Below are 14,554 nucleotides of genomic sequence, written 5' to 3'. Positions count from 1 at the left end.
CTTTAAGATTTCAGGTGGTTTATTATCCATTAATCAATGTTTCATACAGCCCACATAAAGCTAAAAACAAAATAAAATCATGACATCAATTTGGGAATTGTCTACTTACAATAAAAACCCCCCACAAAAACCCATACGGGGAAAGTTTCCTTAATCCTAGTCATCTTGGCAGTAAGTTTAATGTTTGTTGTTCTTATTTCTTTATATGAGCCTGAAGGCAAAGGGGAAAAATTAGTCCTAAAAAGGGCTGTCTTCATAAACCATCATGCTGACAAATTAAATGGCAGTAACCTCTCTTAACAGCTGACACCTTAGCAGGGGTCCTGTTAACATGTGCATTAGGGCAGACTGATTGTTTTAACTGGCAGCCCTGCCTAAAAACCTGCAGAGGAACCGATGTTGAATGAATCATTTCCTTCAGCAACATTCAGCAGTTTGAATGCAGCGATGCAACCAAAGCCTCTTAAAGTTGTTCTATTTATTGTTGAAACCAACCGACCAAGTCATTACTTTCATTTTATTTTCTAAAAAAGTATGCTTTTACTGAAAGCCATCATTTAAAAACGCTACAAAGAAAAGATTTCTTACCAAATTTTCCCATATCTCAAACTGGAAGGTACTAGAGGCAGACAATGTCGTGAGGAATAAATCTAGAAGGAAAATAATAGCAATGTAAGTTCTGCAGTCATACTGACATGTACATTTAAAAACAGAAAAAAATGCAATACATGAAATAATCATGAATACAATTCTGCTTAAACATATTTTAAATTATATTTCAACAAGTTTGATCCTATTGAAAAAACAAAAGAAAAAAAGGAAAAAAAATAGCTGGGTGAGGTGGCTCACTCCTGAAATCCTACACTTTGGGAGGCTGAGGCAGGAGGATTGCTTGAGGCCAGGAGTTTGAGACCAGCCTGAGCAAGACAGAGACCCCATCTCTATAAAAAACAGAAAAATTAGCCTGGCGTGTTGGTGCGCACCTGTAGTCCCAGCTACTCAGAAGGCTGAGGCAGGAGGATTGCTTGAGCCCAGAAGTTTGAGGCTGCAGTGAGCTATGATGATGCCACTGTATGACTGTACTCTAGCCAGTGTGACACAGAGAGACTCTATCTCAAAAAAAAAAAAAAAAAAAAAAAAAGTCCAGGCATGGTGGCTCAGGCTCATGTCTGTAATCCTAATCCTAGCACTTTGGGAGGCCAAAGGAGGGGAGATCACTTGAGGTCAGGAGTTTGAGACCAGCCTGAGTAAGTGCGAGACCCTGTCTCTACTAAAAATAGGAAACATTAGCTGGGCATGGTGGCACGCACTTACAGTCCCAGCTACTTTGGAGGCTGGGGCAGGAGGATCCCTTCAACCCAGTAGTTGGGGTTGCAGTGAGCTAAGATGATGCCACTGTACTCTAGCCAGGGTGACAGAATATGACTCTGTCTCAAAACAAAACAAAAAACAAAAAACAAAGAAAAAAGAAAGCAGATGATCTTGTATTAGTACAATTAAGGAAAATGTATTTATAGGGCATATTTGGTATCAGTCTATCAAAAGCAAGCTTTATTTTCAAGAACAATTATATATAGCACTTTTTAATTTTATACTTTTTTATTCCAAAGTGCATTATATTTTTAAAAAAGATATTCTGATTATAATCACATTCTGCTTTCTCACCCTAGAAGGAACACTTATCTATATTTCATAATCAGGTTTCAGCATTATTTTAAATCACAGTATTTCGGCACCCAACATTTTTAGCACTCACGTTAAATGAGCAACTAATTATGTTTCAAATTTTGAGTAACAGAAGAATTGTTTTCATAAATTACAGCTAAAGAAAGTTTGTTTTATTTATTTATTTTAATAAAATTTCTTTGAAAAACAATAGGTTAACATTTAAATCAAATATCCTGTTAATGCAAAGGCCAAACTGCAAATCTATTCTAGTAGTGGTGTTTATTATAATGTTTGCATAATGGCAATTTTACTTAGTGAATATATATAAGGTTTTAAAACAATGAGGTGACTCAGGAATACTAAAACAACATTACTCTTTTAAGGTTTAAGAAATGGAAATTATTCAGAGTGATGTGAAGACCATAACTATTTTAAATAAAAGATTTTCTCCCCCACATTAAATATGTTTAGAAAACTATCATTCACATTTTAATGTGTTTTCTGTCAGGGTTTCATATAAATTTAATGAAGCTAATTTATGTAATAATTACAATAATAAAGATTTTCAAAGAATCCCCAGAAAGCTAAGTAATATGTTTACTTTTATAATTGGTTGAACTCAAAAATCCTGGTTCCAAGTAGAATCATTTTCATGTCCATGTATGAAATAGCTCTGCATTTATTTCCACCACACTGAAGATGCTTTCTCTACGGATATAAAACTTTAGTCTACAAATATGATTTCTTTAACTAACTGTAGTCTTCTATGAAAATGATTTTTTTTTTACAGTTACACATGCACTTCCAATGAAGTGTTTACTTCTATACTCATCTAGGAAAATTCCACACAATATCTGCGGTTTGTGTGATAACATATGACATCTACTGTCCATCCTCCTTGTCATTCTCCCATGTATCTCCCACTGTCCTCAGCATGATTAAAGAACAAAAGTGCAAATTTCATCTCATTCCTTTTCTTCCAGCATGTAGGACAAACCCTTCATCTGTTATGTGAAGGCCAACTAACCTACCTTTCCAGGCTCATTTTGTGTTACCCCCTCACAAGAAGGTTGTGCTCCACACAGAGCAAAGTAATCAATAGCTTTTATCAATAGCTTTGACATCTTTTTGTCTCTGTACATGCCATTCCTTCTCTCTGCAGTACCCTTCCACTTCACAGCCACCTGGAGAATTAATTCTTCAAAATTGGCTCAAATGTTGCTTTCTTTCCTGAGGTCCTTCCTTTTCCCTACGTATAGATTTCCCTCCATTATTATTCTTCTATGATATCTCTATTACAGTGGTTATTACAGTATATTATACCATGATATTACGGTTTCACATCTATCTTTCCAAAGCTTCTCGAGGGTAGGAATCATGCCTAATTGATTTTTATATCTCTGTCCTTCCTATAAGCATGGAAATATTATGTGTTCAAATGACTGTTGGATAACTAAGGGACATCATGCTATATGTATGTTGTGGTTCTTGCAAATTTGCTTGGACTGCCTAAAAATAATTACTCTATTTCATCTTTAAATGGAAAGTCTTAGGTAATGAAGGGTTTATGTTAAAACATTTCATTAAAAGTAAGTATTACTGGTCATAGTGACTACTGCACTAAAAGCATGTTTAAAAGCTATTATCTGAAAATATGTATAATCAGCATAAGAGCGTGATTAGGGATTAGTAGCCACAGAGACTTCTAAGAATCACTAAGAGAGGCATGTCCGTGCAAGTTCTGAGCTATCTGAAAGAAAAGGAGCAATCATGTTATTATATAACACAGGTGAATTGTTCAAACTGAAAACATCCAACTGGTGAAACTCTTAACCCATGTGAATATAGAGTAAACGAGGAGGTATCTTTACAACAAGGGATCAGAGGCTCAGAGCCTCCATAAGGAAGTTGGCATTTAGAAGAACTATTCTGTTACCACATATAGCTAAACGGGGAAGGTTGGAGGTACTGGTAGATGGCTACCAGAAATCTATTGCCACTCCCAGAAAACAATTTAAAATTTGTTTTCTATTGGTGGTGTATTAGTCTCAATATATATATATTTGTAGAAAAGGTGACAAATGAGATTCCTATTATTTTCTGCATATTTAGAAAATTTAAGATCTATAACACACAGTGGTGATTTTATTTTTGTATTTTCACTAGCTATTTATTAAAACTTTGAAAATTAGCAAAGCTAGATGAGGGGATGAAAAGTATCTTGTAAAATAGGTTTAAAAAATCTCATTTCACATCCAAGAATAAATGATTCATTACATGGAGAAATAAAAATAGAGAACATCCATTATTAACAATATAATATGAAGAAATGTCTTAGACTTTGAAGGAAATGAGCATGAAAAAATTGCTAGAAAAAATTTTTAGTCAACAAAGCAATAAAGTTCTCATCTTCCCACATAGGTAAGGGTAATTCACAAAATAAAATTAAAGGAAATGTACCATAATGGATACTGACATGCTACCCAGACCCCTTTTAGGAATAAAGGACTTACTCCCTCAGCTGCTGGGAGACAGCCCTAAGTAGTCAGCCCTTTGGAACAGCTTTGGCTGGCAAAGAGCTACCTTACGGAAGGTCACAGCTGCCTCTGGGCTAGCCTGCCTCCAGTAAGTGGTCACTTTAGAGGTATAAAGGCTAGACCACACTCAGGACAGCTCTGCAGGGCCATCACACAGTCAGAGCTCCCCAGGGGTCAGTTGAGGCTTTTACTGACAACAAAGTGCCGCCCAGCTCTGCTTCTTTTCCTCCCACTTCCATAGCACTAAGTACAAGAACACCCTCTAAAACGAAGCACCCTGCACGTCGTGAATCTCAGTCTCACAGTCTGCTTCCTAGGGGAACTCAACCAACAACAGCTGATGGCAAAAATGATCTGAGAAAGGAGACACTAAGATGAGATTTTAGAGTTGGATCCCCTGTCACAGAGCTGGCAGGAAGGACTCCTTCAGTGGGGACAAGCCAAGCACAGACAGCCCCACAAACAGCACTGTCTTTACTGGTGCTGTCTTGGGACAGTATTCCAGTAGAAGGGAATGCACTACTGGGTATGTGATATTTCAGGCTTTTTGAGAAATATGGGGTGAACACTAACTCTAAGGACAGGGGAATCAGATGGATATTGCTAAGCTCAGTTGAGGAAATACATGAAAGACACAAAGGCTGAACACGATTGATCAGAAATTAAAAGCTAAATGTGAGTGGCAGAGGGTCTTTTCGCTAGCATATAAAGAGGTTCTCATGTACGGTAGCAGGAGGCAAGGAGGACTTTGACCAGTAAGAGTAGAAGAGCTCCCAAGAAGGCTACATGCTCGATCTAAGCAGGTACACTATGGTAAGGTTAGGGCTCTAGTTGGGAAAGAAAATACTTGACCAATGAAATGGGAACATCTGGGCTGATGAACCTGAAACTCTTGAATCCCCAGATTCACATAAAACTTCAGAGTCTGCAGAAGCAGCCCATTATTAAAGGCTAGTGTTCACTCCTGTTTGAAAATGATGGAGAAGTTTATGCCCTCATTAGGTGACATGCCCCCTTCCCATGGGCTGCCCACCTTTCCTCCTGGCCACTAGGCCAAAAAGTGGGGTTAAGTTACAGGGTAACCTGGCCAGGAATGTGATGGACAGGTGGGGAAAAAGGGGACTATACCTTGAATTAAGTTCAAGACCTAGTCAACACGTACTGGAAGGAGCCAGGAGAGGATGTAGCAGATCATATGCTGCGAGTGCTTGATCTAGGTGTGAGCGGGAGGTTGGGAGGACAGGGGTGGTACAGGGAGAACGGGTTGAAGAACGGCGCAAAATAAAGAGCTGGCGGCACGGTGATTACATGGGAGTCCTTCCACTCTGGCAGTGGCAGCAATTCATTTCACAGGAACGAACACATATTCTAGATATGGGATTGCCTTTCCTGTCTTGAAAACTAACTTTTAAAATGCTAATAGAAACCACCATGATCATAGCTAGCATTACTGGTATTCACTTGAAGAAATATCCCATAACAAAGGCTACATCATGATTTAGTGAAAAATTCAAGTTATAAACCCCAAACCCAATTAAGTCATTTTTCATTAGATTCATCTAACAAGTAAAACAGTGAAAATATTCAATGCACATGCAGTGTCTTCCCCAGAAACTACAGATACATAGTCAAGTGTGCACAAAAACATTAAATGGTTTATGCTTCAGTTATCTCCTCTCATAGCTTGAAAGGAGTAAGCTACTGCATTTTCGTATTTGTCAAGTGCAGCACAGCCTTCCCTTCAGAGCAAGAGCCCTCTAGTTAGAGCTGGCATTAAAAGGAAGCCCTAGGAGTTTCAGAAACCTAAAGTTGAAGCTTGATTATGTGAACTAAATTATGTAAGGAAAACCCAAACAAAACTTAATGATTAAAAATGAGCATGATATACATGATACCCTTTTGAAACACTATGGTATAAAGCAGCAGTCCCCAACCTTTTTGCCACCAGGGACCAATTTCGTGGAAGACAATTTTCCCACGGACTGGGGGTGCGGTGGGGGAGGTGGAGCTCAGGCGGTGACGCACGCGATGGGGAGCAGCTCTAAATAGAGACGAAGCTTTGTTCGCCCACCACTCACCTCCTGCTGTGCGGCCCGGTTCCCACGTTTCATGGAAGACGATTTTTCTACAGACCAGGTGCGGGGGCAGGGGGATAGGGGATAAGGGGGGCTTATGGGGGCCACTGATGTACGCCATGGACTGGTATGGCTGCAGCCCTGGAGATTGGGGACTGCAGGTCTAAAGGAAGACATTAAAAATTGTGATTTCTAGCACTATACCCTTCTAATGTGACGTCTCAAGGTTTTATGAAAAATATTCCGATGGAAATTTTTAAAGTATTCATAATATTATTTAGAGTTACTGCATGAAGAAATTCTGCTTGGATAAGAATGGTCACTATATTCACAAAGGAGAAATACTATGGCTGATTTTGAAAAAATATAGTTAATAAAACATTGTATTATTTCCTGGAAGCTTCAGGCATTTCTACAAAGAATGGTTTAAAGCAGTATATCATAAACCTGTTTCTACTGTTTCTATGCTCAAGATAGCAGGACATGACAAGCTCATGTTTATGTCTATTCTATAGTAAAATCGAGTTTATCTTAGGCAGCGTAACAGGAAAGAATAAAAATACCTTTAAAATAAAATACCTTTATTCCACTTGTTTATAAAAAAGTACACCGAAGGCCGTATGACTGCTGACATCACTAAGAAAAACCAGGTAATGCCAACCACTCACTCTTTGAAGTAGCAGTTTAATTGCATTCTATAGATCAGAGGCATGAGGTCTTAAATAAGTTAAGAGGGCCTAACACAAACAAGATGATCAAATAATAGAAAGACACAGTATACACAAACTGCCTAAGGGTCTCAGGATGAGAGAGACAGTAGGAAGTAGAGGAACTGGATGAACCAAAGAAGTCCATCACTGACCAGAGAGGATTGCAACTAATTAACTCCAGCCAATTGTTGTAGAAATACGATTTTTAAAATAACAAAAATCATACTTTTAAAACATTGAAACTTAATTCAAAATATTTTAAACACAGCATGGGCCAAAATAAATGAAAAAAAAAAAAAACATGTCTGATTTTGGTCACAGATACTAGTTTGAAACTCTGATGGAGATTAATGCTTTAGTTACATATTAGTTTGCTAAGAATCTGCCCTACTTCCTATATTTTCCTATATTAAGTAATTCTGCCAGATAATAGTCTGTATAGATGTACTAATTTAGTAAAATAATATGAAGAATCTGTTGAATAGGTCTCTACTCACAAGACTAAATTTCTAGGAATCATTTTAAAATTGTACTTAAGTTCATAACCTTCTATCTAGATTTCCTTTCTCTTTATTTCCTGAAACATGGGGACCCAAATGGAGATTCACCATCCCTCGCAGACACCTTTGACTATATCTAACTTAAGAACGTATGCACAAGATACAGAGAGACTCAGATACCAAACTCCGAAATACAGGCACACATTATTACAAGACTAAAAGTCACTAATACTGGGTAATCAATAAACATACTGCTGCCCTGTCTTCCCCTCATTAGTCAAATCATGATCGGAAGTACCTTTGTTCTAAAGGGAAAAAAAGGTTGGATTTATTGACTGCAGATTATATATAAACACGAAAATCTTAGGAAAAACAATAAACTCCAATTATGAGTTTGCCAGTGGCAAATAATGACAGGAGTCTGTTAACTGCCCTGAAATGGAATGTCTAAGGGGTTATAATTTTCACTTGTTGAGGGTTATTAACAAACAAGGAATGTATATATTCTAATTACTACATTTTTATCATAGGTGATTTATTTTTTATAACTTGTATTTGAGTTGTTACGAGAAATGTAATCAAGGTAATTATGGTAAGTTAACGATCTTCAAAGGCTTAGCAATATTTTGAATTCTAGCAGTATGTGTTTATCTCAAGTGAAGTCATATATTTCCTCTACTCCTGTGAGGTCAGGGCCTTCAGGAATTTGGGTAAGTTTTTGCAGTTTTAAGATTTTCAATCTTGGAATGTTCCAATATAAGACCCTCCACCTTCTAGAAAAGTCCTCTATGTTCCAGAAGATAAAGAACTCAACAGTGATAATGCTTAATTATGGAAAAAACTAGAGAACATGAAAGTGGCATCAACCATTGCTAAGATTTTCTGATTTTCCATCAACTCTCATTTATGTAAATTTACTTGAAGGGATATTTTTTTTTTTTTAAAATACAAATTTTGGAATTGCACTTGGCCTGATGTTTTTTCTTAGGGCAATAAAGTACATCCATTTGGTTTATGCATTAAGGTCACCTACTTCCCTTAGTTCCTTTTCTTCCAAAACCCTGATCCTTTCTTATCAAGTCTACCTTGCATCATTTACAAATTTATAAGGATATTACACTTGCTAATTGCTCAATAGCTGCCTACACAAGCACTACTATCCAAAAATAATTTTTGTGGCAGGTACAACATGGCAAATTGGATTTCTGAGTATTTATTTCCTTTAAATGAAAAGATTGTATGTCAGTTTATGCTGATGTTAAACGACTTCCACAAATGCATTTTTTTTTAATGCATTTCTGTCTCCTGAGTTGTTTCATTTGTAATAGATTTCTAAATTTTCACTACATGATGTGTTCCTATCCATGGGGTTTGGGTTTTAGAAAAGAAATCTCAGTTTTGCTCACAAAAATAGTGGCCAGACATTTAAAAAAAAATTCAAACTGAAAGTAATTTATTTCTTAAGTGGCACAATTCAATCAAGGTGATGAATGCTCTAAAGTTTATGAGTAGAAGCTGTTGGTCTCTCTAATAACTGCTATGTCAGACACAACTGCAAAACACGATATAGATGGTCCCTGAGTTTGGCAGTTTATTCCTCTTGGAAATCCAAGGGCAGGATAGTTAAAAATACAAAATAAGTTGTTTAAAATGATTTAAACTCATAGTCAGTCAAAAGCAAACCTCTAAATGTAGACAGTTATGTTTTATCCAGTCTAGAAACTTGATTTGTATACTGTCTTCTCTTTTTAACTGTTCCTCAGTTCCCTTTCTACACACCAGAGAGGAACTTTCTGCAGATTAGAATAACAGTGGCCTTACTGAGATAATCTGTCTATATGGTTTCCAGGCATCATTTCTGGAATATACTTACTAGAAAGGAATATTTTTGCTGAATCTAGAGCAGTGTAGTGATAAAATGCTTGAAGTAATAAATTCCAATAACTTTGAAAAAGTAAAGTATTAACCTCTCTGGCCTTCATTTCCTTGCCTATACAATGATGTGGTTGGACTAAACAATCTTTCAATTTTTTTTCACATTATATACACCCACCCATTCAAACATACTTTAAGTACCTCCTAGCACTTGGCACTTGATTAGGAATCAGACAGATAAACACAAATGAAGTGTGCTCCTTGTCTTTGAGGAGACAGATGTGGAATGTGTTAATGGCTGTGTTAACGGCTCTGCCAGAATTATGAACGTGGACTTTGGGAACAGAGTTAGCAGTGGTACACATTTGGGGAGGGCTTCATTGAGGAAGTGATATTTGCACTGGTAATTAGTTTTAGACGTTATTATACTCACATCAGTGAAATGCTAACGCTACCAACACATGACATTTTATAGTTTATAAAGGTTTTTTATACATGAAATAAGTTAAAATCAAACAATCAGATCATTAAGGAACCTCAGGTTAAAGCAACTATTAAAATAATGAAACATACTTATGGCCTCTAAGTTGTTTCAAAAAAATTAAATAAAGTTTATCTTTTTAATGTAATATACACACTAAATACACTTGACCAGTGGTCCCCAAACTTTGCGGCACCGGGACCGGTTTCATGGAAGACAATTTTTGCACAGATGGGTGGGGGAATGCAGAGCTCAGGAGGTGATGGAGTGACGGGAAGTGGCTGTAAACACAGACGAAGCTTTGCTTGCTCTCCCACCACTCACCTCCTGCTGCCTCCCCGCCCCTGCCTGTTTCCTAAGTTTCCTGGAAGACAATTTTTCCATGGGGGTGGGGAGGAGTGCGTCTCTAACAGGCCTCAGACGGGTACCGGGGTTGGGGACCGCAGCACTTGACAATAACAAAACTGTTCTTATATGCATTTCAGCTGTACACAATTTGAATTTAAAGATAATTCTGATAAGTTAATAATTTCCTCATCATTACAGCATTTGATTAAGGTAGCCCCTAAATGTCACATGTGAAATTATAAAGAGATTTCTCTTGAAGCAGAAATAAGTATAACAGTGATTAAACATGAAAATTAAATGTATATTAAACGTATTAAAGCATTTTTTCAAGTAGCTACATGAAATAATTTAAGAAACAATGTTAACTCTAAAAGCATATCTTTAATGATATGGAAAATAGACAGCTGTAATGCAAAGAGTAAACCTTATAGTAACTAATAAACTTCTCATTAACTTTCTTTCCTCAGTGGTCTCTGCCTGTTGTAATAGCAGAATGCTATTTATAGGTCATGTGAAGAGTGCTCACTTCAGTAAGAAGAGATTTAACCTTTCTTTTTTAATGTCAAAGGGCCTTACGTGAGAACTGGAACTTTTAGCATTTAAAACTGAAGACTTAATTAAAGTACTACACCAGTAACATGGAATGGCTTGTTAAGCCAGACAGGAACGCTCTAATGCTATTTTGTAAACTGATCATAGTTAATTTACAGAATAATCTGTAACTAGGCAGAAAAATCCCACGGAACATCCATTATGAAAACTTCCTCCTGAAAAAGGCACATCAGAAAGAGTGAACAACAAAATTCAAGGCCCAAAACTTAAACAAAACCACTGTTACCCGGCATTAGGACTACTTTTAGGTCAGCAAATGCCTACCAATTGCGAAAGTTCCCTTCTCGAATGACAGTGCGAGGAACTCTGCAGACCTGCTCCCCCAGCAAAACAAACATAATGGGGGGAAATTATTAAAAGTCCCTGGAAATTGCTCTGAGAGCACACAGCAAATGAAGATACAGTTATTCAGGAAAATATTCTAAAACAAGGCAAGAAGAGAGAGAGTCTGTGACATCTGAACCATGGTCTGCTCTCTCCTTTCCCCTCCTAGCTCAGTGTGATGGAAACTCTGCTCTGGGAAGGTGCAGACAGAAACACAGGGCTCCCTGTCTCCCCAGCTACTAGTCAAGGACCATGGTATCTTCCTGGGGGTCAGGCCATCAGCATTTCTCATCTCCCCCTGCTAGTTTTTGCAGAGGCTAAAATTCCAAGAGAGTGTGGCCAACCCAGCCCCCACTCGTAAGATGAAGGATCTACCTTAGGTGCAGCACACCTAGAATAGTGGGTCCCAAATCACCTGTACACCAGCCCTTTTGTAGGCCTTTGGTTCCATGCGAGAAAGGCAAGCAAAGAAGATCAGAAACTACCACTGCCACACACTGCTCTGCTCCCAAAGCCAGGGTGTCTCTCAGAGAGAAGTGCATCATTGTCTTGGCTCTTAGCTCGGGAGCCCTGGCTCAGAGATTTTGCCCATGAGCAAGGGTAGACTGTAACATAGCCACAAAGCTTTCCCCTAAGGAACTCACTTTATTTAAAACAGAGTGTGTAGAAGTTTAAGCCTAAGGGTATACTCAAAACAAATGGAAGTTTGATGGAAAGCAATAAAGAGGAGGCTGTCAGCTTCAGGAAAGAAAAAACGGAAGCCGTAGCCCAGCTAGCTTACCAGAGAGAACCCGGGAAAGAGGAACTATTAATACAAAGAACTTTCCTGAGGTCTGAACAAACCTACAACACTGAACTAAAAAACTAATCTGCAAAGGAGTCCAAAGTTTCTTCCATCAGATCATGGAAGAATTTATATCCCTAAGGTATTGCAAAAACAGAGCAATCAGTTGGCAATTTGTGGAGCCTAATAGCTAAGTGTGATCTGGGAAAGAGACAATGAGCCCTGCTAAAACCACTGTCATCCCAGGTCGACTGGGGACATCTCCAAAGCTGTAGCCTCTCAGGAGCAACATCAAAGGCTTCAGACTACATCACTAAAATAGTTCAGCTGCTCACTAAAGAAATAAACAAGCAAACAACAATAATAAGCTTTGAAGGGTGGGGCAGTATCCAGAGTTGCTACGATATACTATTGTAATGAAGAATCAGGCTCCATTTTTTGATATTTAACTGTTGACAGTTTTAAATTTTACCCCTCCCTCTTCCCCTTGTGCCCCACACTAGGAAATCTGATAGGAAAGCCTGCATGCACCTTCATTTGATGCTGGCAGGAAGTTCACACCACATAATCCCCGCCCAGGCACACTCCCAGGCCTCACCCAGGCCTCACTCCCAAAACATACCAAAAACCCTCCACGCTAATCTTGCCTCCTTTTCTTGCTCTCTCAAACCATTTTCAGACCAGCTTGGAAAGCCTGCCCTACCATTCCCAGAAAACCTCATTATGTGATTAATAAACTTTTCCACCCCCTCTTGGTATATATGTGGGATCATTATCAGTCTCAACTTCTGAACCAAATTTTGGAGAGGGAAGTATGCATATCTTTTCTGTGAGATGGCCCCAATTATGTGAAATGTCCAATTTTTAACAAAAAATTGTAAGACATGTAAAGAACCAGGAAATATGGTCCCTATACAAGAAAACAGAAGACCAAACACCTAGCAATACAAACAGCTGTGGGAGGGACAAGATGGATGAGAGACTTAATAGACAAAAACTTCAAAGTAGCCATTATAAATACATTAAAAAAATTAAAGGAAACTATGTTATTCAAATAGAGAATACCAGTAAAAAGACAGAAATGATTTTAAAAAATAGAAATTATAGACTTGAAAGTAAAAATGCTGAAATAAAGAATTCATTAGAGAAGCTCAACATTAGATTTGAATAGGCAGAAGAGTTTGCAAACTTCATAATAGATCAATAGAGATGATGCAATCTGAAAAATAGAAAAAAAGAATGAAGAAAAATGAACAGAGCCTCAGAGAAATGTGGGACACCATTAAGTACACCAAGATATACATATATATATATATATATATATATAAAGATCTACAGGAGAGAGAAAGAAAAAAAAAGAAAAAAATCTTTGAAGAAATAATGGTTAAGAACTTTCCAAATTAGATGAAGGCATTAATCTACACATCTAAGAAGCTCAACAAATGCCAAGTAGAATGCAGAGATAATCACAGTAAAAATGCTAAAAACTAAAGAAAAAGAGAAAAACCTTGAAAAAAGCAAGAGAAAAACTATCATGTATAAGGGAGTCCTAATAAGTTTAATGGGTGACTTCTCATCAGAAACAATGGAGGCCAGAAGGCAGTGGGATCACATACTCCAAGTAATACAGGAAAAAAACCCCTGTCAACCAAGAATCCTATATTCAGGAAAACTAATTTTTAAAAATTAAGGTAAAATAAAGACATTTCTGGATAACTCAGAAACTGAAAGAATTCATTACTAACAGACCCACTTTTAAGAAATACTAAAGTTGTTCAGGTTGAAAGCAAGTGATCCCAGACAGTAATTCAAATCCACATGAAAAAAACAGTGTAACGGTAAAGGTAATTACATAATTATAAAAGATAGTATAAATGCATATTTCTTCTCCTTTCTTAACACATTTAAAAATGTAATTGTATACAACAATATGTATATAATTATATTGCTAGGCCCACAATATATAGAAATGTAATATATTTGCCAATAACAGCACTAAGAAGATGAGTGGGAGAAAAGCTGTATTAGACTAGGGAAATGACACCAGAAGCTAACTTGAATTCACAGGAGTAAATGAAGAGCACCAGGAACAGTAACCAAGAAGTTTATATAACAAACACTGTACATATATAGCTGCTTTCCTTTCTTCTCTAAGCTTCTTTAAGAGATACTAAATTATATACAGTAATTATAACAACATACGGTAGGGATAGGTAACATTTATAGATGTACTATATAATCCAACAGGGGGGTAAAAGGAATAGAACTAAATAAGAGTAACATTTCCATATTTCATTGGATTTAAATTAGTACCTATCTTAAGTAGATTCTGATGAGTTAAGATACACATGGTAAGCCCTAGAGCAAATACTAACAAAAAAAAAAGAAGGTGAAAAGATCATTAAAGAAATTAAGATGTTACACTAGAAAATATTCACTAAATGCAAAAGAAAGCAGTGAAGTAGGAATAGAGGAACCAAAAAGATATGAGACATAGAAAACAAAAGGAAAATGGCAGACGTAAATTCAACTGTCTCAATAATAACATTGATAGTAACATGTCAATGGATTAAACATTCAACCAAGAGGCAGAGCTTGTCAGACTGGATAAAAAATGCCTATCAAACCCAAAGATTTTAG

The 14,554-nt window shown here is 37.1% G+C and overlaps 1 protein-coding gene across 2 annotated transcripts in view; it reads right to left on the bottom strand.

Moving 5' to 3' along the window:
- Positions 1-14,554, bottom strand: part of ITFG1 (integrin alpha FG-GAP repeat containing 1) — a 292,249-nt gene that overhangs the window by 215,726 nt on the left and 61,969 nt on the right. For both annotated transcript variants that reach the window (XM_069456742.1, XM_069456741.1), the window contains exon 7: positions 589-650. In XM_069456742.1, the coding sequence (XP_069312843.1) occupies positions 589-650 (62 nt within the window). The remainder of the gene's footprint in view (positions 1-588; positions 651-14,554) is intronic.

Source organism: Eulemur rufifrons, chromosome 23 (genome assembly GCF_041146395.1).
Source record: "Eulemur rufifrons isolate Redbay chromosome 23, OSU_ERuf_1, whole genome shotgun sequence".
In the NCBI taxonomy this organism is placed as follows: domain Eukaryota; kingdom Metazoa; phylum Chordata; class Mammalia; order Primates; family Lemuridae; genus Eulemur; species Eulemur rufifrons.
The sequence above is the reverse complement of the archived record's forward strand: the minus strand, read 5'-3'. Positions and strand labels throughout refer to the sequence as shown.